Raw genomic sequence first — 24807 nt, 5'->3', positions numbered from 1 at the left:
TATTCTTTCACCCTCCCTCTTTCCCGCTCTCCCTCCATCCATCTCCCTCTCTTTTCCTTCGTGTCTCTCTCTCTCATTCTCTCTCACCACCTCTCTCACTCACTCCATCTCTGCCCTCTTCCTTCTGCAACCTCGCCGTCTTTCCCTCTCTCCTTCTCCCTCCTTCCTCTGCTCTTTCTTCCCCTCTCTGATTGGCTTAACGCTCTCCTCCTCAAAATGAGATGCTGCCTAATGAGACAGAGGGTGAGGAAGAGAGGGAGGGGGGACAAAGAGCAAGTGTCTTAAAAAAGGCAAGTAGGAATATGTGGGGGAGGCAATCTACGCAGACTTGTGTTGCATGTAAAGAGAGAACCAGATTTAACAAAAACTCTGTGATGTCATTCTGGAGGGAAACGGCACGCTCTTGTTTATAATTAGACATCTCAGGAATGTGCGTATGTGCAGAATGTGTTGTATTCAGTCTTAGGATGTCAGTGGGGGTCATGACCTTTCTAATGGCTAAAATCCCTGAATAAGCACAATTTATACACTGCTCAGCCACAACCATTAAAAGCACTGACAGGTGAAGTGAACAACATTGATTGTCTTGTTACGATGCAGTGTTCTACTCAGAGACCTTGCCCTCACAATAAAGGACACAATAAAGAGCCCCTATGTTTTGATCCGACCGTCAAACCGGCCCAGATCCCGATCCAAATGAGCATCTTTGGGATGCACCAGAACAAGACCAACCCAGCACCCAAAGTTGCTGCCAGGTGTCAGACATCACAGGAAAACTCCACATATTCTGATGGGCAGAGCTGCTTTTGCAGCACCATATTATAATTGGTTTAGCAGTGTAGCTGATTGGTGAGTAGGTGTTTATTTTATTTCTAAGGTGAACAAGAAAGATTTTACCAGTATTTTACGAGAAAATAACTGCAAAAAATTATGAATATGGAAATAAAGATAAATTTGGGTAACTAAATTCTACAGTAGCAACCAGAGCTGGGTGACTTAGTGTGGAAGCAAATGGTTAATTTGCATATAAGCTTCTAAGCTCCTAAGCTTCCAACTTGCAAGTCTTAAGTTATGAACTAATAAGCTGCATAAAAACAGCTAACTGCTAATTAGTGGTAAGTAACTTATAAATACAGTGACAGAACTTCACATGTCAAACCCGAGCACAGATTTCTTGGACATCCTGTTAGTACAATTAATTTGTCTTATAATTGCATTTACCTTAAAGTGCTCCAAAAGGTGGCAACACCCACACTTGAGAAGTCCATTTCAGTGACTTAGATTAGCTGAGGTGAAGTGTAGCAGACCTCCATTAACTGTAGCGGCCTATGTTTGCATCTACATCAAAGCAGACCTGCCACTAATAATATTTTATGTGCCAGGCTGCAAACTTATTTGTGCCGAAGGGCTGAACATGCAAGTCTGTGGGATCAGACCTGATTCAGGAGCCAGCCTCAAGTGGTCATACAAGGAACTGGAGTTTTTGGCACCTTTTCAGCATTGAAATAGCACCCTGGTTAGGGACCATAAGTTTACAAGATATCAAATGCCAGGAAAAGACCACCACCATCCATGTCGGTGGCACTCAGCCACAAAGCCAATTTGTTCCAAGTTAAATCATTTAAGTATAATATCTATCTAAACTTACAAAAAAGAGGTAATGTGATTTTCCTCAAATTACTGGGTTCTGGGGCTTTGATCAAAAGCAGACATGCATTTGTTGGGAACTATTGTCAGCTGTGGATTAATACGCATTTAGTTACAAACTGAGTACTTTGGAGTAGCAGGGAAGTGCACTCAGGATAAACTGCAGAGCTCATGTATAACTACATGGCTCAGTGATGTAGCTTAATAGTTCTTTGGCAGAGAGGAAAAAATACTTGTTAATCGCAACAACTCGCTGTCAGAGTCCTGTCTTTTATTTATTTATTTTGGCAATTAGAGTAGGATAGTACCTGATGTGTCCTTAAGCAGTCAGGTGTCATGTCGCTTTTAATGTGGGCCTAACTACTCTCTCCTCCTGACACAAACTTGAGCATCTGACCGAGAAAGAGAAATGACATAGTGATGGAGGGAAGATTAGGGCGAGATGGAGGCAGTGGGAGGGAAAGGTAGAATGGAAGAAAGAGTAATAAGGACCGAGAGAGAGAGACAGCGAGGGGGGAGGGAAGGGCAGGAGAGATAAATGGCCGAGTAGACAGGAAGATGAGTGAAGCGAGAGAGCAACACTGTGTGACATACTGCAGACAGGAAGACTAACGGAGCGAGAGAGCGGATGGGTGAGAAAGGGAGGCGAGAGAGAGGGCGAGAGAGAGGAGGCATGTTAGTTGCATCCTCCTCCCTTTTTCCTCACCCGTTTCCCTCCCCCTGCCCGTAGCAGACCTTGTCCGGATGGTAACAAGCCACTCAGACAGCTGCAGCGTGCACACACACACACACACACACACACACACACACACACACACACACACACACACACACACACACACACACACACACACACACACACACAGAGCCAGATTTCCTGAGGATCATTTAAAGCTTCACTTCTCTACGTGTGTGTGCTCACGTGTGTGTGTGTGTGTGTGTGTGTGTGTGTGTGTGTGTGTGTGTGTGTGTCATTGTAGCAGCAGCAGTAAAAAAAAAAGGGGAAAAAACAGTCTCTACATATTTAAAGGAGGGAAAAAAGGGACCCACATCACATGGTTGTTATTCTCTCAAATCTGCCTCTCAGGTCACTTTGACAGTCCACTCTCTCTCTCGCCCTAGCTTACTCGCTTGCTCGCTCGCACACACATTCGCACACACACACACACTCTCTCGCTCTCTCTCTCTCTAGCACTCAGCTGCTCATTCCCTCCCTCTCTCTTTCTCTCTTACTCCCTCTCTCCTCCCACCTGAGCTGTAATTTGCAGGGCTGATGAGGGTGAGGGCAGAGCAGAGGCAGGAGCAGTATTCTCCTCACTCGACAACACGCACTCACTTACACACTTGGACACACACTCGCAGTGTGATTCAGTGTACAGCTACAACTGAGAGAATCTGATCCTTTGTGTGTGTGTGTGTGTGTGTTTGTGTGTGTGTGTGTGTTTGTGTGTGCTCTTTTTTTTTTCACCTTTTCTTCCCCTCTTTCTCTCTTTTCTCTTTTCCTCCCTCGCCGTCACTCACTCACTCCCTCCCTCCCTCCCTCACTCACTCACTCCCTCTTCTCTCTCTCTCTGCTCCCTGGCGGTGTGTATATGTGTGTGTATGTGTCTGTGTGTGTGAACCGTGGGGATAACAGACGCTCATGTGAGCAGCCTCAGTGGCGGCAGCAGTGACTGGTGAGAACGAGGAGAGAGAAAAGGAGAGGAAGAGAGCAGGGATAACAGAGCCACCACCACCATCATTCTGATCGGATTCACACCAGACATGTGAGAAGATGTCCGTGGGCGGCTGCGCGTGTCCCGGTAAGTAGCTGCCGTGGTGATGGTTGTCTTTAACGACAGCCCTGCCGCTGCTGCCTCTGCTGCTGTTGCCAGCCGCTGACTTTTTCTGGTTGTTGTTGTTGTATTTTGGTTGGTGAGTGCAGCGGCTGCTGTGGCGTGACCAACTGGGGCAGAGAGATGGGGAAAGAGGTGCCCCGAGGCCCTAGGGCTCTGTTTGCAAAGGCTCATGGGAGGTCACCCTCTGCGATGGCTGATGAAGTGCAAAGAAAATACTAGGACATATGCAGCAAACATGCATTCTTCTTATCATCGTACTCTTTTAGTTTCAAGATGAAACGCTGAAGATATTTGCTTGCGGCGCGCACATCTGTGCATGAAGTTGTTGCAGTGGCGCCACCAATGCAACTTCTTCCTCTTCCTCCACCAGTTGTTGTTCTTGCTGTTTCTGCTGTTGCTAATGATGCTGATGCTTTCTGACTAATGGCCCAGGTTAACAACAGAGTCCTTTATAAGTTACTCTCTCATCCAAAGTGGAAATCTGACAGCGGAGGTAGTGGAAAAGAAGAGAGGAGGGAAAAAAGGGATCAAAGTGTGACATTTAAAGGGCAAAGATCAGTGGCATGAATCAAAGGCTTGCATGATTGATTTTGCTCCTCTTTTCACAGAAGAGTTATTAATGAATGCTTGATGTTTCGTAGCTCACACAGGAGTATGCTGTTTAGGATATGTGAAGAGGGAGATGAGGGGATGCTCCTCTTGCAGGTACAGAAGCAGTTTTTATCACTGATATCAAAGTGGGGAAGAAAGTGCCCTGCTACATCTGTGGGACGTGATTTTTAAAGATTCAAGTCTTGTTCCTTAACCAAAGCATGGATGTATAATAGCCTTGTTAGGGAGCTTTTTACCTAGAAGTTCTCTTTAAGTTCACAAAACGAGGTCAGCAAGTGCACGGTCGAGTGGGAGAAGGGCAGACGCTGATCTTACTCTAACACAATTACTTGCACCTCTCTCTGTTCGCTGCTGTTTTCTGTGACATCTGAGGCTTCTTCATTCATGTTAAATATCTGTCTTTGGGGTTGAAGAAGTGTCAGTCATATCGCCACAGTCGTAGCTTCATAGGCCGTTTTCATTTTGCGCCATGATAACAAAACAGCCCCGCAGTCCGACTGTTGTATGTCACCATTTTATTAAAATTGGTTGAAGTTGAGTATCGGCTACAGGGCTTCTGGGAACAGCGCCACGGAGAGCGACCTGGAGGGAGTAATATCCGTCATATTAGGCCACCATATTGAGAGGCGTGCGACTTCTGAGGAACTCCCCGCAGTCCCCAAACAGTTGTGTTTAGGTGTGGGACGCCTGACAGCAAACAGATAATTCTTCTGGTTTTATTGACTTTAATCAGGCAGAGGTGGAAAGAACAAGAGAAATAAAGGTCTAGAAATAAACCCTGCACTGCTCAGCCTCAGGCAATATATTATTAAGTGTTACAGCGATTTATGTAGCACTCCTGATAGGATGTGTAGGACATGAAATATAATCCTATAGCTGCGAATGTATTCATAATCATGATAGATGCTCTCAGAATCTGCTGCTGTATAATTCTCAGCAGCAGGAGAGGAGGAAGGAAGTGTGATAAAGTTGTGAGCTGCTGTGTGTATTTATGTGCGTGTAGGGTGCTGCATAACCCTGACGTGGCCTCCTCTCTTCTCCTGCCTACCAGGCCACAGCGGCCACAGTGGTCAACCCTCAAACAGCCGGGATGTGGATAAAGAAATTTAGCCAACCACTCATCGAGTATCGTATTTCCCTGGTGCCAGTCTCGACTTTAGTCATTAGAGAGATGGAGCACTAACTGGTCCCATGTTTTGCGGTCTGGAAACTCTTTAGCATTGCAGATTATTTTAAAGGCGGAAAGTTTCGGAGAAGCAAACTGAGAGACAATGTCAGCTCGTCTTGGCTTGTACAGTTGCAGCTTGTAGACAGATGAATAGGAAGAGACACGACCGAGGATGACGGATCAGAAAGCTGGATAGTATAGAAACATGTTGGCAGACAGATTTGGTATCAGCAAGGGCAAACTCTCTAGACGCACCAGATAACAATTTGTCTGGAGCGCACAATGGTACAGGGAATATGGTGCATCAGAGTTTTCGCCTGTGTGTGTGTGTGTGTGTTCAATCATGTGTTTTCAATCTCTGCGCAGCGCTCCGTGTTACAAAGGCAAACGCTGCCACCTCAGCCGTTAAACAAGCCTGCACAGCAGAGGCGAGAGCATTTGTTTAGAACCGGGCCTTAGCTATCTTGTGGTCAGATTGCATACTTAATCAACGTGGTCATGGAAATTTCCAAAAACACGTATGACTGCACTCTTCTGCGCTCCACTTTTGCTCTCATATTGTTCTCTCTGGTGTTCCCCTTTTTGCTTTTGGCTTTTTTTTCTGTTTTCTTTTGTATTCTCTTTTTCATTTTCTCCTTATTTTTCTTTTTTTTTCTCACTTAAAAAAAAAAAATTATTGACAAAGTAGCTTCTTGTCTGGTGACATCTTTCACTTTTCAGCTCCTGGCTTCATAGATGTCGACACATATTTAGCAAAACCCAAACTTTAAAAAGACAACACAACTGTGCAATCTTACTTTCTCATGCACATCTGGTGACCTTAAAGAATACGTGTGATTAATACAGCTTCAGTCACTCACACAGATACACATGTATACACAACATGAGGTAACTGAAAACCAATGTAAACACTGCCTCCTAAAACGGAACAATCACTTCCATTCATTCAAGTCAACTTCAAATGAACCCAAAGCTTGACCCTAAAGTGACGCTAGTTAATTTACACGCTTAAGTTGCCACCCTCTTTATATAATTAAAACACGATCAGAGACTCTGAGAAAGCTGACTAAATACAACAGCATGTAAAATGTGAAACTATATAATTTCTGCCTTTCGGTTGCTTTCGTCTTGTTCTCTGTTGTTTACATTCCTGAGCCGTGTTCAACGCACAAGGATCCTCCCCCTTCTTGTGTGGGCTCACAGTTTGTACGTGAGTGTGTGTGTGTGTGTGTGTGTGTGTGTGTGTGTGTGTGTGTGTGTGTGTGTGTGTGTGTGTGTGCGTCTGGATGCACACACACAGCATGTGTCCTGACATGTGGATGACATAAACAGTGGGCCGAAGTGTGTGAGGGAATAACTTTACTCAATGGTTATTGTGTTTTCTGCTTGGAGATCAATTAGATGACTTCATACTATTCTACACTGACCTTACAGTAAAATCCACACTACTCTGTGCCCCCCTCACCTCTGTGACATCTCCCCCCATACCTCCCCTGTCTCCCCTCTCCCACACAGTTTCAGTCTGCACTGTGTATATACCTTCATCCTTCTTTCCCCTCTCACCCTCCCCTCACTCCCTCTTTTTCTTTGACTCCTCTGATTGCTAGCGTATGTTGGCTGGCTGGCTGGCTAGAGTGGGGGAAGCGGTGGGGAGGAGTAAGGAGGGAGACGGGGAAAGGGAAAGAGAAGGAGAGAGAGCGACAGAGAGAGAGAGAGAGAGAAGGGGGAAGGGACTGTGCCCTCTCATGCAGAGAGTCACATGGTGTCCCTGATTGGAGGAAAATGAGTAAAGACTGCAGCTCTGGCTGAAATGGCAACAGACAAAAACGCACAAAGGCTGAGCTGTTTAAAAACGGGTTGCACAACAAGAGAGCCTGAAGAGGAGGAGGAGGGTGTGACAGAGGGGAAGAGAGAGGGAGTGAGCAGACACCGAGGAAAGATGTGGATTAAGGGAGGAAGAGGAGGAGGAGGAGGAAGTAGGAGAAAGGAGGGAGAAGAGGTGATGGGGGGGGGGGGGGGGGGGGGGGCAGAAGAGCCAAGAAAAGAGAAGCAAGTAGGAGATGAACACTGTAGGAGAGGGAGGGAGATGGAGTGGGTGAGACAGAGTGAGAGAGAGAGATCAGACTGTGTTTCTATGTTTTCTGCAAGGCTGAGCGGTGACGTGATTGGCTGAGGGTGTGTGGGGTGGGGGGGGCAGACCTGACTCTGAGATCAGAGACAGACAAAATGGCTCCCAGAGAACAGAGAACGCAGCATCAGGGCACTGTCATCTCCACTCACACAGCTGCCAGCTGACACCAGCCACCGCCACACACACTCTCGTGCACATCTGTCACACACACACTTAAATCTAAGCTACCTGCAAAATGCCAGGGAGAAAAGGGGGTGGCGGTGTTGGGGGGGGAGTGCAACAGTGAAGATGATGGATAATAATATAGATCATTAAGTTACTACAGCACATGCATGATTCTTTTGACACTTAAAGTAACACACTCATATAATATATTTCAATGCCAAACTGCCTCACAGCTGAGCCTTTTCCTGATTTAATCCCTTCACCTCTTGGCCTGTTATAACATGTGACGCACTTGCCGCTGAACTTCCCAGGTTGCAGTGTGTCTGTGTTTGCCTGCCAAAAAGATCCTGAGTAGGGAATTCACCCAGTGAGTGAGAAAAAAAAACCTGTAGGGCAGCATGAAAACAAAGACACTGGCTCACTGTGGCCACGAGAGGGCGCTGCTATCAAAGGACAAGCTGCAGATTGTAGGTCAGTCCGAATTTTCCACAGTGATTTCTCCTGACTGTAAAGCAGATGAATGAGTGATGGATCTCTGCTGAGCAACAGCAGATCCATTTATATTCAGTGTCGCTTGTTTTGATTGTCGCACTTTTGTTTTCTCTTGCAAATGAGACGCATCAATAACAATTTCCCGTCTGACAGTTGAGCTGTAGGGTGCAAGAGATTCAGATCGTTTAAGTAAAAGCAGTCAAGTCCTTTCAAAGTAAAAGTCCTCACTAAAAAAAATTACTTATAGTATTTAAAAACTATTTATTTTTCCGAACAAAATATCAATAGTCCCTGTGTTAAGCTTCATTATTTTGGACAGGGGACGTTAACATTATCTATGATTTAATAGAGGGAGAAATTAATAATTTATTAATATTAATCCTATTATACATTTTTTTTAATAAAATAATTTTCTGAATGGATAAAATAAGCTTACTCAAGCTTTGAGCTTTACAATATCTTTTTTATTATCTAAATCTGAACACAGAGGGAGAAAAATAAGACCCAGTTGGGACTTAAGCGCCACTGAAATTAGTTTAATATCACTGTTTTGCACAGACTAGCTGACAAACTCAGCAGTATTAGTATTACATGAGGTTGGAGGGATAAAATTCTTATAAATAAGACCATTTGATACTGGTTCTTAAATGTAAGGGGTTTCAACTTCTATCCCTGATTGTTATTACCTATATTGCTTTTCTGTACACGCACGTACACACACACCCTGTTTTTGGGGTCTCCTGTGATTTAAATAGATAAGTCAAAATTACTTTAGACAGTTATTTCTAACTTTTGATTCCAGTGGTTGTTCATGTAAAGAAAGATTACAAAAACACCCAACAAGATATAGTAAAGCTGTTTTGTGATTAAAATTCTAGAGTGAGGCTACCTGTGCACATCTTTGACCAGGTGATATAGAAGCAGAACCTGATGTTTGTATTATCTTGAACTGATGTTAAAAAATCCTCCAAACATTAAAACATTCAGTGAGCAGCAGTTCTCTGCCCTGATAAATATTAGGAGAATGGACAGAAGGGTTCAAGCTGATATGAATGCAACAGTAACTCAAATAGTTGCTTATCACAACCAAAGAATGACAAAGAGTATCACTGAATGCACAACACGCCAAACTTTGAAGCAGGTGAGCTACAGCAGCAGAAAACCTATTCCTGTCAGATGAGAATAGGAAATCTGAGGCTTTGATTTGGACAAGTTGACCAAAATTGGACAATACAAGATTGGAAAAACATTGCCTCAACAAACAACATGAAAGCATGGATCCACCCTGCTTTTTACCAACAATTCAGACTGCTACTGGTGGTGTAATATGTGGGACATATTTTCTTGGCACACTTTGTCCCCCTTACTAGCAGCTGAGCATTGTTTAAATGCCACAGCCTACCATCTCCATCCCTTTATGACCACAGTCTACCCATCTTCTGATCGCTGCTCCCAGTAGGATATCATCCCATGTCACAAAGTCAAATCATCTTATAGTGGTTTCTTGATCATAACAATGAGTTCACTGTACTCTAATGTGCTCCACAGTCATAGAATCGAAATCCAACAGAGCACTTTTGGGATGTGGTGCAACAGAAGATTCACATTATGGACGTGCAGCAAATGTGTTATCATATCAATACGGACCAAAATCTCAGAGGAATGTTTCCAGCACCTTGTTGAATCTGTGCCATAAAGAATTGAAGCAGTTCTGAAGGGAAAAGGGGGTCCAACCTAGTACTTTGCCCTCATGTAATAACTAAGTACAACTCTTGAGATTAGGAATCTCATTTGTGAGTGTGTCCTGGGCCCAGATGGGATGCTGTTCAGTGGCAGAAGTAACTAGAGAAAACCTTCCCAGGCTGAGGGAGATCATTTGAACTCCACAAAGAAATCCTCTTGCTGTGAGCCACCATGCTGCTAATTAATGTGAATGCTACTTTCTTCTGTTGTACGTTTCTCTGTTGAGATAAGACATTTTGCTTTAACCCTAAACCTTGAGTCCATTAAAATAACTACAGCTGAAGTTCTGCGTCAGTTAAGTGTCTGCAGCTCTTCTGGCTCACAGTCTCTTTGATCTAAAGCTGGCCACTGTTAGAGCTCATTCCTCCAAAAAGTGGCAGCTTGTCTTTTGGATCTTTTATCAGAGCTGAATCAGACAGAGAGATCTCTGTCCCCCCCCATCTGATCCAATAAAGGAGTAAAGAGGCCTGAGCTGCCAAATGTATCAAATCTGGCAGGCAGACACCAGTGAAACGAGCCCCAGAGACATGTAGCTAGCCTCCGTGTGGACAGTGTGTGCCACTGATGTGTCTAAAGTACTTATTTAATATTGTGAAGTGGGAAAAGTCGAGAAACAGTAGGCATGCTTTTAGCTTTGGGAAAGAAATGCAGTGAATGCTATCTATGAAAAGAGGAGTGGTTCTGTTTTCATTCCTGTTTGGGGAAAAAACGGAAAAAACAGCACTTAACTGATGTCACTCATTCTCCAGTTGGAACTCATCTTTGAGCTGGGATCAGCTCGGTCAGGGCTTTTTCTGCAGTCAAACCGACACAAAACTGTCCTGAGATCAGTGCTTAGGATTGTGCTGAAGGGAGGCTGGCGGGAATGGTTCTTATCAGAACTCTGGCAGATGCATGTGCAGTTGAGTTTCCTGTGGACTAGTAAGTGGAAGTGGCACATTGCACACATTTGCACATGTGCACGATAGCATGCACGCACACACATGCACATGCGAGGCAGACACACACACACACACACAGACTGTAGGCATCCTCCTTCCCCCTCCTCGTGCCCCTGAGCCTGACAGTCTGGACATGGAAGATATCAGAGAGTGGGAGAGGCATGAAAACACAGACTCAGGCTCTGAGTTAGATCAGTGTGTAGCCGTGAAAGTGCATTTGTAGGTGACAAAATGGCGATGTCAGAACAGCTAGAGTCTGAAGGAGGTAAGTCTGTCTTGCTGACCTTTTCCTTTTTGCCTTTCTCACAGCTGACGAGGTAACAAAAACCTCTGAGGTCAAATAAAACGGTCGAAAAGAAGAATTTCTGATTTGTCTTTTATTTAAAAGCAAGAACTAGTACAGCATATTTATACCAAAATGCTGTACAAGTTCAGTCTCTTACTCTCTTTTTATTGACTTTAACAAAGGTCAATTTAAACAGGTTGCACTTGTGGGTTTAAAGTGTAGGCTTAGTGAAAACACCATGTGTGTCCGCTTTGAGCACTTATTATACATGGCTTTATGGCTTTAGGTGTGAATGTTTAACTGCAGGAAAATGAGGCAAGCTGACGAAGCGAGGGTTGGGCAGATCTGTGTGAGTGTACCCGTGTGCCTCACTGGTTGGGGTGCTGGTTGAAGATAAGGCTGTCCCTATGCCTGAGAGCAAAGGAGATGGTGTGTGTAAGCCCTTCAAGCCTTATCCTGACACACCTCCCACCCCCACCTCCTCTCCAACACCCCACCACACACACATGCACTGGGGATTAACCCCGTCATGTACCATTTCAATGGGTGAGCTTGGGGAGACACACACACACAGGATTAACCCTTGTGTGTCCATTTCCATGGATGTTTCTTAGCCTCTCTCTCTGGTTGTGTCAGCAATGATTGCTCATGTTGCCATAGTGACAGGGGCCAGCCAATGTAAGATAGGCAAATCCACATAAGTCACCCACAACAGACACTCTTAGCTACAACAGACTACACCTCCCCCTGGTACTAGACACACAAAGATGCTGCCAAAGGACTGACAGCAGCCTCGTGAGCTGTGAAGAGCTCATGTCACAGGCTTACCATGGTCAAACCAATATACATAAAGTCAGCCCGGGCATCTTTGTTGCTGGTCGGGTGAGAGACAGGCCTTATAGAGGCTTATCCTCTCTACATGCCTGGCTCTGGGAGACAGTGCACTTCACCATACTCTGGATTTCATACATCAGAGTCTACAAAGAGGTTCATATTTGAGTTGCTGTCTTCATTTTGGGCATATAAGAGCAGCAGATCCCGGTGGGATAGATGTCCAACAAACAGATCCATCACTTGAAAAACATACACAAGTATTTTAAATGTATAAATGGAAAAAAGCATAAAAATAAAAATACAATAAAATGTATTACACCTAGATTCAGTGTATCAAAATGCCGGCATGAATTAAAAAATATAACATAGTAATAATAGTAAAAAGAAATCTGGATGAAAATGTGAGAATAATGTTTTAAAAAATGTGCAAAAATTGCATCTTTACTTATATCTACTGCACACATTTAAATGACTTATAAGTAACTGAGAATTAGATTATTGCATTAAAACTATCATGTATTTATATCATGTGTACAATGTAATAAAGAATCATGGAGCAACATGTATACGGGCACACAAACTGCATACCACTGCAAATACACCCCAGTGCAAGTCTGGTTCAGGATAAAATATTACACCATCAGAACAACAAATGGGATTTTAAATATCAGACAAAGGCAGCAAGTCATAACCCACTGAAATAACTTGTTTAACTGATGCTTGAAGTTTAAATTGTTCTGCATACCAAAATGTGTAAAAAGAAACTTAAAAAAAAATCACATTTCTACTCATGTCCGCTTTGGTGTATATATTTCCAGTCATTTATATGTGTTATCTATAGTGCAGTTAAAAGGTGAAGATGAATGTAATATTAATAATGATGATGATAATAATAATAATAACGACGCTGATGATAAATGTTATTATAATGTTGCAATAATGTCATATTACTGATCAGCACCAGTGTTTAGTCTCACTCCCTCTGTGAAGACCTGTTTACTGAGCAGCTCGCAACAGCGGCTTAATTTATGAATAAATCATTTATGAAACATTGTTTTCACTCCCAGTGTGCATGGGTGGTGTATTAATGAGAACCGTGTTCGTGCTGGTGGCTGTAACAACCTAAAGAGTGCAGCAGGAAGGGAAAGTTCTTTAGTGGGTGAAAGGAAACTACTTTACATCCTCGATATGGGATAATCTGTCTTTTCTGTCCTTTGGGGTTAGATGCTGTAGATCAAATAGTTTGCGTGTTAGATATGACGCTTGCATAAATATGGAAAAATTGCTGTCCTAATACTGCTTGTTCTTTTTATATCACAACTTTGGACATATGGGTGAGATCTCTGCTGGCTGTGATCTGAATATCTGATTATTATTTGAGGCGATTTAAGCAGATTTAGAAGCCTGTGGGATTCTCCTTTTGGCTTAGTGCTTTGTGTGTGTGCGTGGATCTGTGTGTGTGCGCGCAGACTCAGAGAGGAAAAGAGGGTATAGAGATTCCTGATGTTAGGGGATTTACTCGTCCACCTTGGGCAGTTCAGCATACAAACTGAAAGGCAGAATTAACTGACAAACTTATTCTGCTGTCTTTAAGTGTAAATTTATAAGATCTTGGTGTACTTTTGACCAATGGGACTGCTCCACTGCAAATGTATGTGCATCACGTTTGCATCCTGCTTGGGCCCAGGGTCTTGGTTGTCACTGCCTCAGCTCAAGCTGATTGCAGCAAGCCTATGTTCACTAATTAGGTAAACATGACAGCCACTTTGCAGTCAGCATGATCTTTGTCTCCACGCTCATCTCCACTGAGTTGCATTAGGACAATTCTCATCTGTGTCAGTTACAAGGAAGGGATATGGGATGCAGGGAGGAGGAAGGGAAAAATGCTTACCAGACAACCTTTATGTGCAGTTGTGCATTAGTGGGGGGAGGAGGAGCAGAAGTGGGAGAGGGCGGCTGGCGGTGCTGGGCAGAGGAGAGAGGAGCAAATGCATTGCAGAGGGAGAGGAGGAGGAGGGCCTACAGCTATTGTTCATGTCCTCCCGTGAACAAAGGGCTCATCGGGGTCCATATGTAAACCCACAGCAGGCTTCAGCCCACTGACAAGGCCTCATGCGGGACAAAACATAACCGACCGACTCCCGCAATTTAGGCCTTATTCCGTTTGGAGGAGATTTTTTTATTGATCCAATTCAAAGGGACGTATTGTGTGGGTACGTTGCGTCCAGCGGGCCTATCCGTTTTTACGCACGGAGCGTACACACGGTCTATCAGCACGGATCTGTAAACATCAATTTTCTGATAGGACTTCTTTGCAGGTAAAGGGTCGCCTTTCCTCCAAACACACTACTCGACTCTAACGTTTAGCTTTTTTAACGTTTACAGTTGGTGTAGGAACTGCCGCCGGTGTAATTGCTCCTCTTTTTGAGTGCTTTTTCGTTGCGAAGGGATTTAACGCTAAGGCGTTAGCAGGAAGGCTAAAACCAGCTAACTGGTTACAAACAGTTTTCAGGCTAGCTGACGTTAGCCTACCTTGCAGGCCTACGAGGCAGTGTTGTACACAGTCACCGTCGCTGTGGTTGAGGGGATCGGGATTATGTATTGTGTCTTGTTTGTTCACATAAATGTATTGCTTTTCAGATTATTATTGTTTGGCGTTTTGTTGTTAAGCTCGCTCGAGTCCCGTAAAAAATTTAGCCTAGCTAGCAACTATATGCTAGCTTGGTGCCATTCTAATTGCCTTTGTAGCAACTCTACATCCAATCTTCTTTAGCAGTTATATTTATGAAGCATAGATGCCGAAATAACCTAAACCGGTGTCACTTTACGTTCAAAGTTTAACAATGTGGTTCAGGTTTATCCGGCTCACAAATTCCGTTTGGATACTTGTCCCTTATCTTGTCCCTTGTACCAATCATGGTGGCAGTCTTGAGTGGCAGGAGTGCACAACCACGACAGGTTATATCCCCATTTAGAGGAGACGTGATGTTGGGTGGATTTTTGGCGGCTGAGCATGAAGAAAAGTCAATAGTTGAGTGTTTTTTGGCATCCGTGCCAGTTTGACAGATGATCTGCTCTAAAAGTTTCTGTCCACAAGCAGATGTGTGTATGTTTAATGTGTATGTTTCTGTCGACATTGTGTACTGTGTGCTTGTAAAAGAGAGGAACACGATTCCCAGTGGAGGAAGTGGAGTCCAGCTGATGTGATTGTGACTGCCTGTCATTAACCGCTAACGGGAGAGGAGAGGAGCTAATGGAGCTCTCAACAACTAATGGACACACAAAGAATCGATTATTTATTTATTTATCTGTCTTCTGGTGGTGCATCCAGCCCATAGCATAGTGTTGCACATAGTAAACAGCTTGTTTTTAACTCGATTTGAAGCCAGGGTTTCAAATAGATGAGTGTTTTATTGCCTTTTCTTTTTAACTTTTTAGAAAGATGGAAATGTTTTATGGCTCTATACTCTTTACGGAAAACTTTTTTATTAATTTACCTCTGGGTCTGTAAAAGCTGTGATCGCTGCTGTTATTCACAACATATTTGAATGCAATTCCTCCTTTCACTAGAATGGATTTCATAAGGATGCATAGATTAGTGATTTATAGGAACAACATCCTAATGTGTGTGACTTTAAAGGTTAGGCAGCCTCTGTCTGCCCACCTCACCACAGTGTGTCTGCAGATATGTGTTATGAAGTGTTACTAGTACTTTTTACTGGTTTAACTGTTTACTATACATCTTACGTCACTGTGTTCTCATTTCATAACAAACTTTCCTCTGAGACAAGTCCCCCTCTTTGGTTATATCTTTCCTTCAGACATACAGTGACATAAATATGTTTAATATGCAGAGACACCACAGAGAGATATGAAGGAGGTGGGGCTTCACCATGGTGACGCAGAGGTCGTGACCCAGAGGCCGCCACGCCTGGATGGCCTTTATAAGAGAGCCAGGCAATTAGAGTAGAACAGGGACTGGATCTTTATGTGTGTGTGTCAGTGTCATCAGTATGTTTTCTCTTGTGTTTGGGGTTCCTTCTGACTTACTGTTTAGTACTTCATGGTAAGGCACCAGTTTCTATGGTATTGCTGCATGAGGCTTCTTCCATTGTGTTGTTTTATATTTTAATGCCCCAAAAATGAGCCATTCAGGGAAGACCATGGAATGAGTGCAGTTAAAACTGGACCATACTGGTTATTTCAGGCTGATTAGGCATCAGAGGTGTAACAGTTCTCCACTTTTTACTTTGGTTTTCAAAAAAAACAATTTTTAGCACAGGTCCAGTTATTCAATCATGATTGGATCATGGACCAAAAAAGAAACTATGTATTTATGTATCGCCGCTTCAGTTTTTAGCCAGATAATCTTTAAACCTGACAACTTTACCATACTAGCATGCTTCAAGTAGGTAAGGCAAGATCTGATGCCGTATCGTGGGCCTTTGCATCTTTTCAATCTCAGTATTACAGATTCGTACAGCCCTGTTCGACATCATCATCTTTGGTTTTGTTGGTTTTTTTTCCATAACCTCAGCTTTATCAATATTGAAAAGTTTACTTTTTTTTCAGTTAATAAATTTTTTATCTTTATCTTTTGTGTCTAAATTTGGCATGCTTACTATACACACGTCATGTTCTCAGTCAGGTTACAAGTTTTCATCTGCCATAAGTTAAATATAATAATGTATATTACAAATATATACGTCACTTCTATTCCAGGCTGTTCCTCCAAGTCGTTCAAGCTGTACTCCCCCAAGGAGCCCCCCAACGGTAGCACTTTCCCCCCTTTCCACCCCGGCACCATGCTGGACAGAGACGTGGGGTGAGTTTAATTTCTGTGCTGTGTTTGTAAAGCTTGCCAAAAATTAGTCTAGCTGACTGCTTATGGGGCCAACTGTGTTGTTTTTAAAGTATGTTTTCTGTTAGCTGTCAAATGTTTTTCAAATGCTTCTGTGCATTCAAACTGTTGTCGCAAAGTTTTTGCAGTGCGTTTACAATAACCTTACAAGTTATCGACTTAAGTAGCATTATCCTCACTTTAGCTGTCTCAGCTCCGCTCTACAAACACGGCGAAGGAAATCTTGTATCTTTGCATAATTACTTTAAGCCTTTAATTTAAAATCAAACCAACAGATAGAAATCCTCCTCAGTCTGTTTTCCCACGTTTTGTGAGGGATCAGTGTAGCCACTCAATGCTTGCACATTCATTTCAAAGTGTGTAGAGAGATGAGCACATGCAGTAGGTGTGACTGTGAGCACATCAGTGTTGCAAGAGTGTGTTATATTAGCTGAAGCTGGCGTGAAGCGTGAATTTTCCTGGGAAATTTTAGTTCAATATTTATTTAATCCATCCATTTTTATTAGTTACTTATGGTACTTACGGGCGAGGGGGCACAGCCTATCCCAGCTGAAATGGTCAATCACATAGCAACACAGAGAGATGACACACTCACGTCCCCATCTATGGCCAATTTAGTCTCGCCAATTACTGTAACATTCGTGTCTTTGGTCTCTGGGAGGAAGCCGGAGTACTCAGAGAGAACGCACACAGGGATTGGGAGAACATGCAAACCTCAATTAATAATTGAATGCATTATGCTTTAAAAAAGCATCAAGCCTTGAGATCATCTATTGGCATAATAATGTAATAACTGAGTGATGCTACCTTCCAGTATCAGATCCTAAATATAAGCCGTTTTTCAAAGTGTTGCATACGTTGTACAATATTACCACGCACTGGTAAAACACCTTTAATATATGAAGGTTTATTCCTTGTATTTAAGTAAAGGGGGGCCCGCTGATCTTCTGTCATTGAGTGAACATTTGCATCAGTACTGCTGTAATCCAGAGTAGAAAAATGTTATTCATTCATCGTTTACGCCACGAATTATAAAGGCAATTACCTGCTGAGCTACTGTGAGCAATGTTTAAACTGTTAACTGCTGTATGAGGTGAAAATTTACAGCCAAAAAATTGCATTGAATTGTGTAGCTCAGTAAAGTTGGAGAATATCGTTGTTTTTTTAAATTTTGGTTGTTTTTCCACCCGTTGTCATTTTGCAATAAATAAATAAATGAATCGGCTGCAGTTGTTGATTGTGTCTGTGCATTTGAGAATTGATATTTACCGTCTCATCCAATTTTTGCCATGTTTGGCTCATGTCCCGGGGTTGTAAAGGCAGACTAGCTCCTTGAGGAGAGCATATTAGCACTATAGCTGAATGTAATAATGTCTCTGTCTCCTGTTTCTCTACAGCCCCACTCCAATGTACCCTCCCACATACCTGGAGCCAGGAATAGGGTAAGACTACATTGTTTCCCATTATTCCAGGCAGGTTTAAAAACCGTAGTAATACAAATACAGATAAGATTGTGAGATTTTTTTTCCCTTCTCTTAATTGCCTAGAGATCTTGCAGTAAGACTGTAAACCTCAACTGGGTTAAACCCTGCTAAATCTAAAGAGTCTATGAGAGCTGTAACCCTACTGCATTTTGATGACTGTCAGCTTTTGTGTTCTTTTCAATTTGTTTCTTCCAGGAGGCACACACCATATGGCAACCAGACAGACTACAGAATATATGAGCTCAACAAACGACTACAGAACTGGACAGAGGTTTGTGTGCATACACAGCCACATACATTGACGCTAAACGCCCCCAAAAAGGTGTTTAATGGATAACTTTCTCCTCTCTACAACGTAGGAGTGTGACAACCTGTGGTGGGATGCATTTACTACAGAGTTCTTTGAGGACGATGCCATGCTGACCATTACTTTCTGTCTGGAAGATGGACCCAAACGTTACAGTAGGGAGCTGTTTGAATGACACAAATCAGATTCAGATTTTCAGAATCAGGTTTTTCAGATTCCGATTTCTTCTTACAGCAATTGGCCGGACGTTAATCCCGAGGTACTTCCGGAGTATATTTGAGGGCGGTGCCACTGAGCTCTACTATGTACTGAAACATCCCAAGGAGTCCTTCCACAATAACTTTGTCTCCCTCGACTGTGATCAGTGCACTATGGTCACACAGAATGGAAAACCCATGTTCACACAGGTGTGTATGTGCAGGGGATGGGGACAATGAGGTATTGGGGACAAATACAGCTGGTACTTCTAAAAACTGATATTTAAAGATGAAATTTCTGTCTATGTCCATCAGAGTAATTCTATTTCGAGACAAAAGTTGAAATATGGAGATTAAAGTTGTTTCAAGAAAAATGGAGTCGGTGGAATCTTCATAATTAACTTTAGTAAAAAGGAAGGAAACAATTTCTCTTTTAGCACGTAGACGTCAAAAAGGTGGTGCAGGAAGCTGCAGCTGCAGAAGGAAAAATAAAAACACTCGGAAGAGTGGATTTGCACAAAATGTAATGGCTGGCAGTGGACAGATGCAAGGATATCAATAGTTCCACCCTCATCCAATAAAGTGGATGTATGCTGTATCACAAGACAGTTGATCAATTTGTTTCACCAACTCATCTAAATAAGGCATTTTGGAAAGGGTATAGAAATCTGTCTTGAAACAATAACTGTAATCGCCACATTTTGACTATTTCTCATCTTTAATCTCGAAATTTCAACTTTATTCTCAAAGTGATCAACATGTTTCTTTTCTTAATTTGGCCCTAATACTCAATAAGATGTAAATTTAGCTTCTCTCACTTTAAGGCACTTTTCATCTGATTGGCTGTCCATTACAAACAGCAGATTGGAGCATCTGGGTTTAGAGCCGTGTCCCTGAAATAAACGTATCAGGAATATTTCCTCTTATTAACATACAGATACATAAGTTTAGAAATAAAATAAAAAATAATAAAACCCATTGTGCAGATCAAAAACTGGTCGTCTCCTCGAGTTACCTGCATGCTACCACAGCATTAAGGACGTGGTTAGTTGCCGTTTTGATCAGATTTTATGAGTGTTTCGTGCATTCTGTCGTGCACAGAATCTCTGTCCCAGGCTCTCCGCAAGTGATTATTAACTTGGTTGACATTGCATTGATGATAGATGTGACCTTCTCTTTCCACCTCTCTCCACTCTTATTTTGAGTATAATTACTGTCCCAAAAATGGAAGGCAACATGCAGCTTTGTTGATCATGAACTTGGCTCATATCATTGTCCTTTTCTGCAGACAACGTAGGGATTTGTTCTACTCGTGTAGTGAGAATCTGATATTCTGTATAACAAGAATTATTTAAAAAAGTATTTTCGAAAAATTTCTTAATGAATTCCCTGCTGCAAAAAACACTAATCTTTAAATGTGTAAACATGTACCCACTCCTGCATAGATTCTATTCGTCTCTCTTCGGTTGTGTACTAACTCCAGTTCTCTGATCTTCTGCAGGTGTGTGTAGAAGGGCGCTTGTACCTGGAGTTCATGTTTGACGACATGATGAGGATAAAGACGTGGCACTTCAGTATCCGACAACACCGTGAACTCATTCCTCGTAGTATACTGGCCATGCATGTGAGTGAATGCAGAGGAAGTAGGAACCCACACCGGCACACGCTGTTTGCTAGATTTCTAATCTCCTTTCCATATGTTCCAGGCCCAAGACTCTCAGATGCTGGACCAGCTGTCCAAAAACATAACAAGATGTGGCCTGTCGAACTCCACCCTCAACTACCTCCGAGTGAGTACAGTACATGTGCAACATTTGGATTTGGAAAAATGTTCTTTCCTTGTGTCTTGATCGTGGTCCAGATGTAATTTCATAAGAAAACATTTCCATCTCTGAAAACTTTACAGGATGTTAAACAGTTAATTAGGGACATTGAGTAACCTGCCAAACAGCAGCATATGTTATATACAGCATCACTGAGTAGAGTGAGAAGACTGTTCAGAGCAGTTCCTGCTTTTAAAGCACTTTGAATGATTACCTTCTGGTTTATAAATGAATATATAGTTTGTAGTCAAGGTGTGTACAAACTGGAGACTTTATTTTTGGATGCTTTACAGATCCTGTGGGGTGACAACCAACATAAGCACATTGTGTTCATGTACAGTAAAGATACAAGAATGGTTGAAATGGTTTATTACTAAAAACTGACCCTGTATGTAGAGCATTTTTGACTAGTAGTGTCTCTGGAGAGCAGTGCTTTGCTTGAATCTCTTGTTTTACAAGCGTGAAGCTGCTGCTTGTTGACAGGAACCTTTAAAACTTTAAGGGGATATTATAAGTCATCATCTTGGCAACATTTTACCAGCATCTATGTCTGCATAATTTACATTTCATTCAACAGCTATTTCCCCATTTGCTTTTAAAAAAAGGCTCTTCATCCTCTACCCGACTGTGCAAATAATCACAGCTGTTTATTAAATTTTGTGTGTGAGACATGAGAAAAATACTGCCTCTTTAGTTATTGGTGACATCCCCTTGCAGAACAGTAATGCTTTAAATGTTCTTGTATGCTTGACAAACAGGCCCAGTTGGATACTAGCAGGCTGTTTGTTTTTCTGCATCTGGCGTGCCTCTCATTTTAAACACAGCACGCAGCACCACCTCACATCCATGTGAAAATTGATTGGAACATGAGCTTTAGATGCCTCTGTAGTGATTAAGCCACTCTAACGTTGCCGCGAAGTGATAACAAATTGTTTTGCTTGATGTTTTATCCCATCGCATTGTCTGATCTCAAACTTTCAAGTCAACCAGTGATGCTAATAATGCTGAACACCAGCTGATAATGCTGGTAATAAATCAAGCGGAGCATCTCTAATTACCTTGAAAAATGGGTAATCACTAACCTGTGGCATCTCCTCTGTTCCTTCCTCTAGCTGTGTGTGATTTTGGAGCCCATGCAGGAGCTGATGTCCAGACACAAGACCTACAGCCTCAGCCCCAGAGACTGCCTCAAGACCTGTCTGTTCCAGAAATGGCAGAGGATGGTGGCACCACCTGGTAGGTGAACCGCATGATTAGATAGGACACGCAGACACGTTGATATGTGGTAACTGGATGTGTAACTTTCTCTCTTTATTCCTTATCTGTAGCTGAGCCATCAAGACAAGCCCCTAACAAACGGCGGAAGCGTAGGATGTCAGGCGGCAGCACCATCAGTGGAGGAGGAGGAACTAACAATAACAACAACAACAAAAAGAAGAGTCCTGGTAGTGGCTTCCCACTGTCCAGCCAAGTTCCGGTGAGTGCTCTGGTGCCATCTAGTGTCTATCATTTGAGCAGACATTATCATTTTGCTCTTTGATAAACTGCTCCATGGATTTGCTAAGGAGAGTTCAGATAATCGTGGCAACAAAAAAGCGGGACTCAATAAACCAAAGTCATTCTGTGTACAAAAATATGAGGACTGACTCAGATTCTGTAATCCTAACCCTAACTAAAACACAGTTGAAACATCTTGTTACTGACTGAGCTAGTAGAAGTACAAATGTCACTTTTAAACCCTCTCATGTTTTTGCAAACACCTCATCAGGGTTCATTCTTGTTTTGTTTAACTGTAAGATAAACTTGTGCCATTTAATGCATTTTTAATATAGCCGGGAAAAGTTACTAATAGCAACCCAGGAAAATAAAAGCACTGTGCTATGACTTTTGGGTGAGTTCCATACTTTCATTTTCATGGTAGAAAATGTATTAATTTTCTTTAAATTCAGTTGTTGTCATTAGTCTATAGCCATTACTTTTGGAATTAACATTTTAGATGTTGCTTGACTGTAATCAGGTCAGAGCAAGTGTTTTAACAGTAAATACATCTTTATTATTAACAGCTGGTTGGTCAAAGTTCCTGCCAAAACTACAGCAGGTGCAAATGAGAGGTGGCTTTACAGGGGGGGATTCAGAGGCACTAAATGCATCGCTTGTATGATATAAAATCGTATGCCATCTGTTCTAAGATATTCATGTGGTCTGATTGTTGTGCTGTTTTGTAACTCCGTAGGATGTGATGGTGGTGGGAGAGCCCACTCTGATGGGAGGGGAGTTCGGCGACGAGGATGAGCGTCTGATCACACGGCTGGAGAACACACAGTTCGACGCTGCCAATGGCATAGATGACGAGGACAGCTTCAACAACTCTCCGGCGCTGGGCTCCAACTCGCCTTGGAACAACAAGGCTCCTTCCAGCCAGGAGAGCAAGAGCGACAACCCCACCTCACAGGCATCACAGTAGAGCCCAGAGCCCCGCATCCTCAACCTAACCCCTCCCTGTCACTCCTAGGCCCCCACCCCACCTCAATAGCCATGACTGCAACAGTAACAGTCCATCATCTGCTCTCCAATCCAAACACCACTGTAGCGCTCAGATTCAAGCACAGGTAGCCCGAGGGGGCTCGGACTGTTTTGCCGAGCTGGAGGAAGTTTCACAACTTCGATTATTGCGGTGACTTCCTGATAATTAGGCACTGTGTCCCACCTCTCGCTCCCTTTTCGTCATTTCATAGACAAAAAGTCCCATCTGCTCTTGCCAATTTTCAGTTTTGGATGGCAACCGGGTAGCACGAGTGATGATTTAGTCCAGGGGAGAACTGTGCACGCTAAAGTATCCATACTGAAGTTCACATGTAGGAACAGGTGGGGTGGAGGGGAAGGTGGCAGTCGGGCTTCAAGATGGTGGCGAGTCGCTTAGGGACGACTCATCCACTCCTACGCTAAACATGCCTCTGGATTCTGGTCTGCTCTGCTGATGTGCGGGTCGCCCATAACGTTTGTTAATAGAGTGTGTGTGTGTGTGGGTGTGCGCTTGCATGCGTGCGAGTGTGTGTTTGTGAAAGTTTTGAGAAGAGAAAAGCAGCAGCGTGAGTTTAATGGTGGCTTTGCTGAAGCAGATGGACCAGGATTTAGAATCGGTATGTAAAACCATTTGAAATGAACACACTAATAAGAGAGGTGAAATGTGGCACTAGGGAAACATCAAACACACAGACGCGTGCGCGCACACACACACACAACCACACATAATGATCGAAGGATTTTGAGTCCCCCTAGTGCCCAAATATCTCTGATTAGACTACAGTGAATGCAGTCTTTCAAACAGAACATTGACAACACACACACATGCACAGTCTTACACACACACACACACAGTTACACATTTTAAGAGTTTTTATACAGTATATATTTCCCTAGAATGTTTTTTAATTTGTATTAAACGCCTTCATTTCAATTGTTACTTTTTTATTTTCTACCAATACTGAAAAAGCTACAGACCAAGGAGCAACACAGGACTTTTATCCCTTCCCCCTCTAAAATATATTGTTTTTATCTTTTATGTTTATAAAAGAGAAATACTTTAGTGTGGATGTTTTTATTTTGTCTTTTTGTTCCTTTTTTTTTTTTTTTTCCTTTTGAGATTTGAATTTTTGTGTATTTGTGCTTGTATATTTAAGGTAGTAGCAAAGTTCTGTCTGACTGTAATAAAATGTATTCTTACTTAGATTTACCTAAAGCCATCCCAATCTAATGTAAAGAAACAAAAATAGGAAAAAGGAGAAAATTCATGAACCCGTCCCCTCTACCTTCCCACCTGCTCTCTTTCCTCCTCCCTCTTTTTTAAAAATGTAAATTACAACTCCCCCTGGGGGTACAATGCCACCATAGAGAGATGGTTTTACTGTTTATTTTCTTTAATTTATTCAGAAATTCAGTCATGTATTCATCTATACAGAAAGTGATTTTTTTTTCACTTAACATTCACAATTTTGTGTATTACAACTTGATGTCAAGTGAATGTGCTCGCTGAACTTTAGTTATCCGGTGACTTTCATGTTTCGTCACTGGCTAAACAGATTTTTTGTTTTAAGAAGTTTTCTGTCTAAATTGTCTTTATTTGTATTCATAACCAGAATCATACACATCTTCTTAAACCAGCCTCACATTGAGTTCAGTCTGCATATTTGGTAGCAATGCTGAGTCTGTAAAGTCTAATAAATGAACAGCTGAAGCTCTGTCATTGTTTTGTACATTTCCATTTTGTTACTGTTGAAT

At 42.5% G+C, this 24807-nt stretch overlaps 1 protein-coding gene across 3 annotated transcripts; it reads left to right on the top strand.

The window, feature by feature from the left end:
* Positions 1 to 2804: 2804 nt before the first annotated feature.
* Positions 2805 to 24021, top strand: ldb1b (LIM-domain binding 1b). Of its 3 annotated transcripts, none has more exons than XM_080302358.1 (11): positions 2805 to 3449; positions 16580 to 16682; positions 18116 to 18160; positions 18398 to 18473; positions 18562 to 18664; positions 18744 to 18916; positions 20208 to 20330; positions 20413 to 20496; positions 21642 to 21765; positions 21858 to 22006; positions 22763 to 24021. In XM_080302358.1, the coding sequence occupies exons 1-11, from the start codon at positions 3422 to 3424 to the stop codon at positions 22991 to 22993; spliced, it is 1239 nt and encodes a 412-aa protein (XP_080158484.1). In that variant the 5' UTR covers positions 2805 to 3421; the 3' UTR covers positions 22994 to 24021. The 3 variants fall into 3 exon arrangements, with proteins under 3 accessions (XP_080158484.1, XP_026025903.1, XP_026025904.1); XM_026170118.2 differs by lacking the exon at positions 2805 to 3449 and adding an exon at positions 10885 to 11002; XM_026170119.2 differs by lacking the exon at positions 2805 to 3449 and adding an exon at positions 13797 to 14175.
* The last annotated feature ends 786 nt before the right edge of the window (positions 24022 to 24807 follow it).

The sequence above is a fragment of the Astatotilapia calliptera genome, chromosome 6 (genome assembly GCF_964374335.1).
Source record: "Astatotilapia calliptera chromosome 6, fAstCal68.1, whole genome shotgun sequence".
NCBI lineage: Eukaryota > Metazoa > Chordata > Actinopteri > Cichliformes > Cichlidae > Astatotilapia > Astatotilapia calliptera.
Note: the sequence above shows the minus strand (reverse complement) of the source record. Positions and strands in the feature narration are given on the sequence as shown.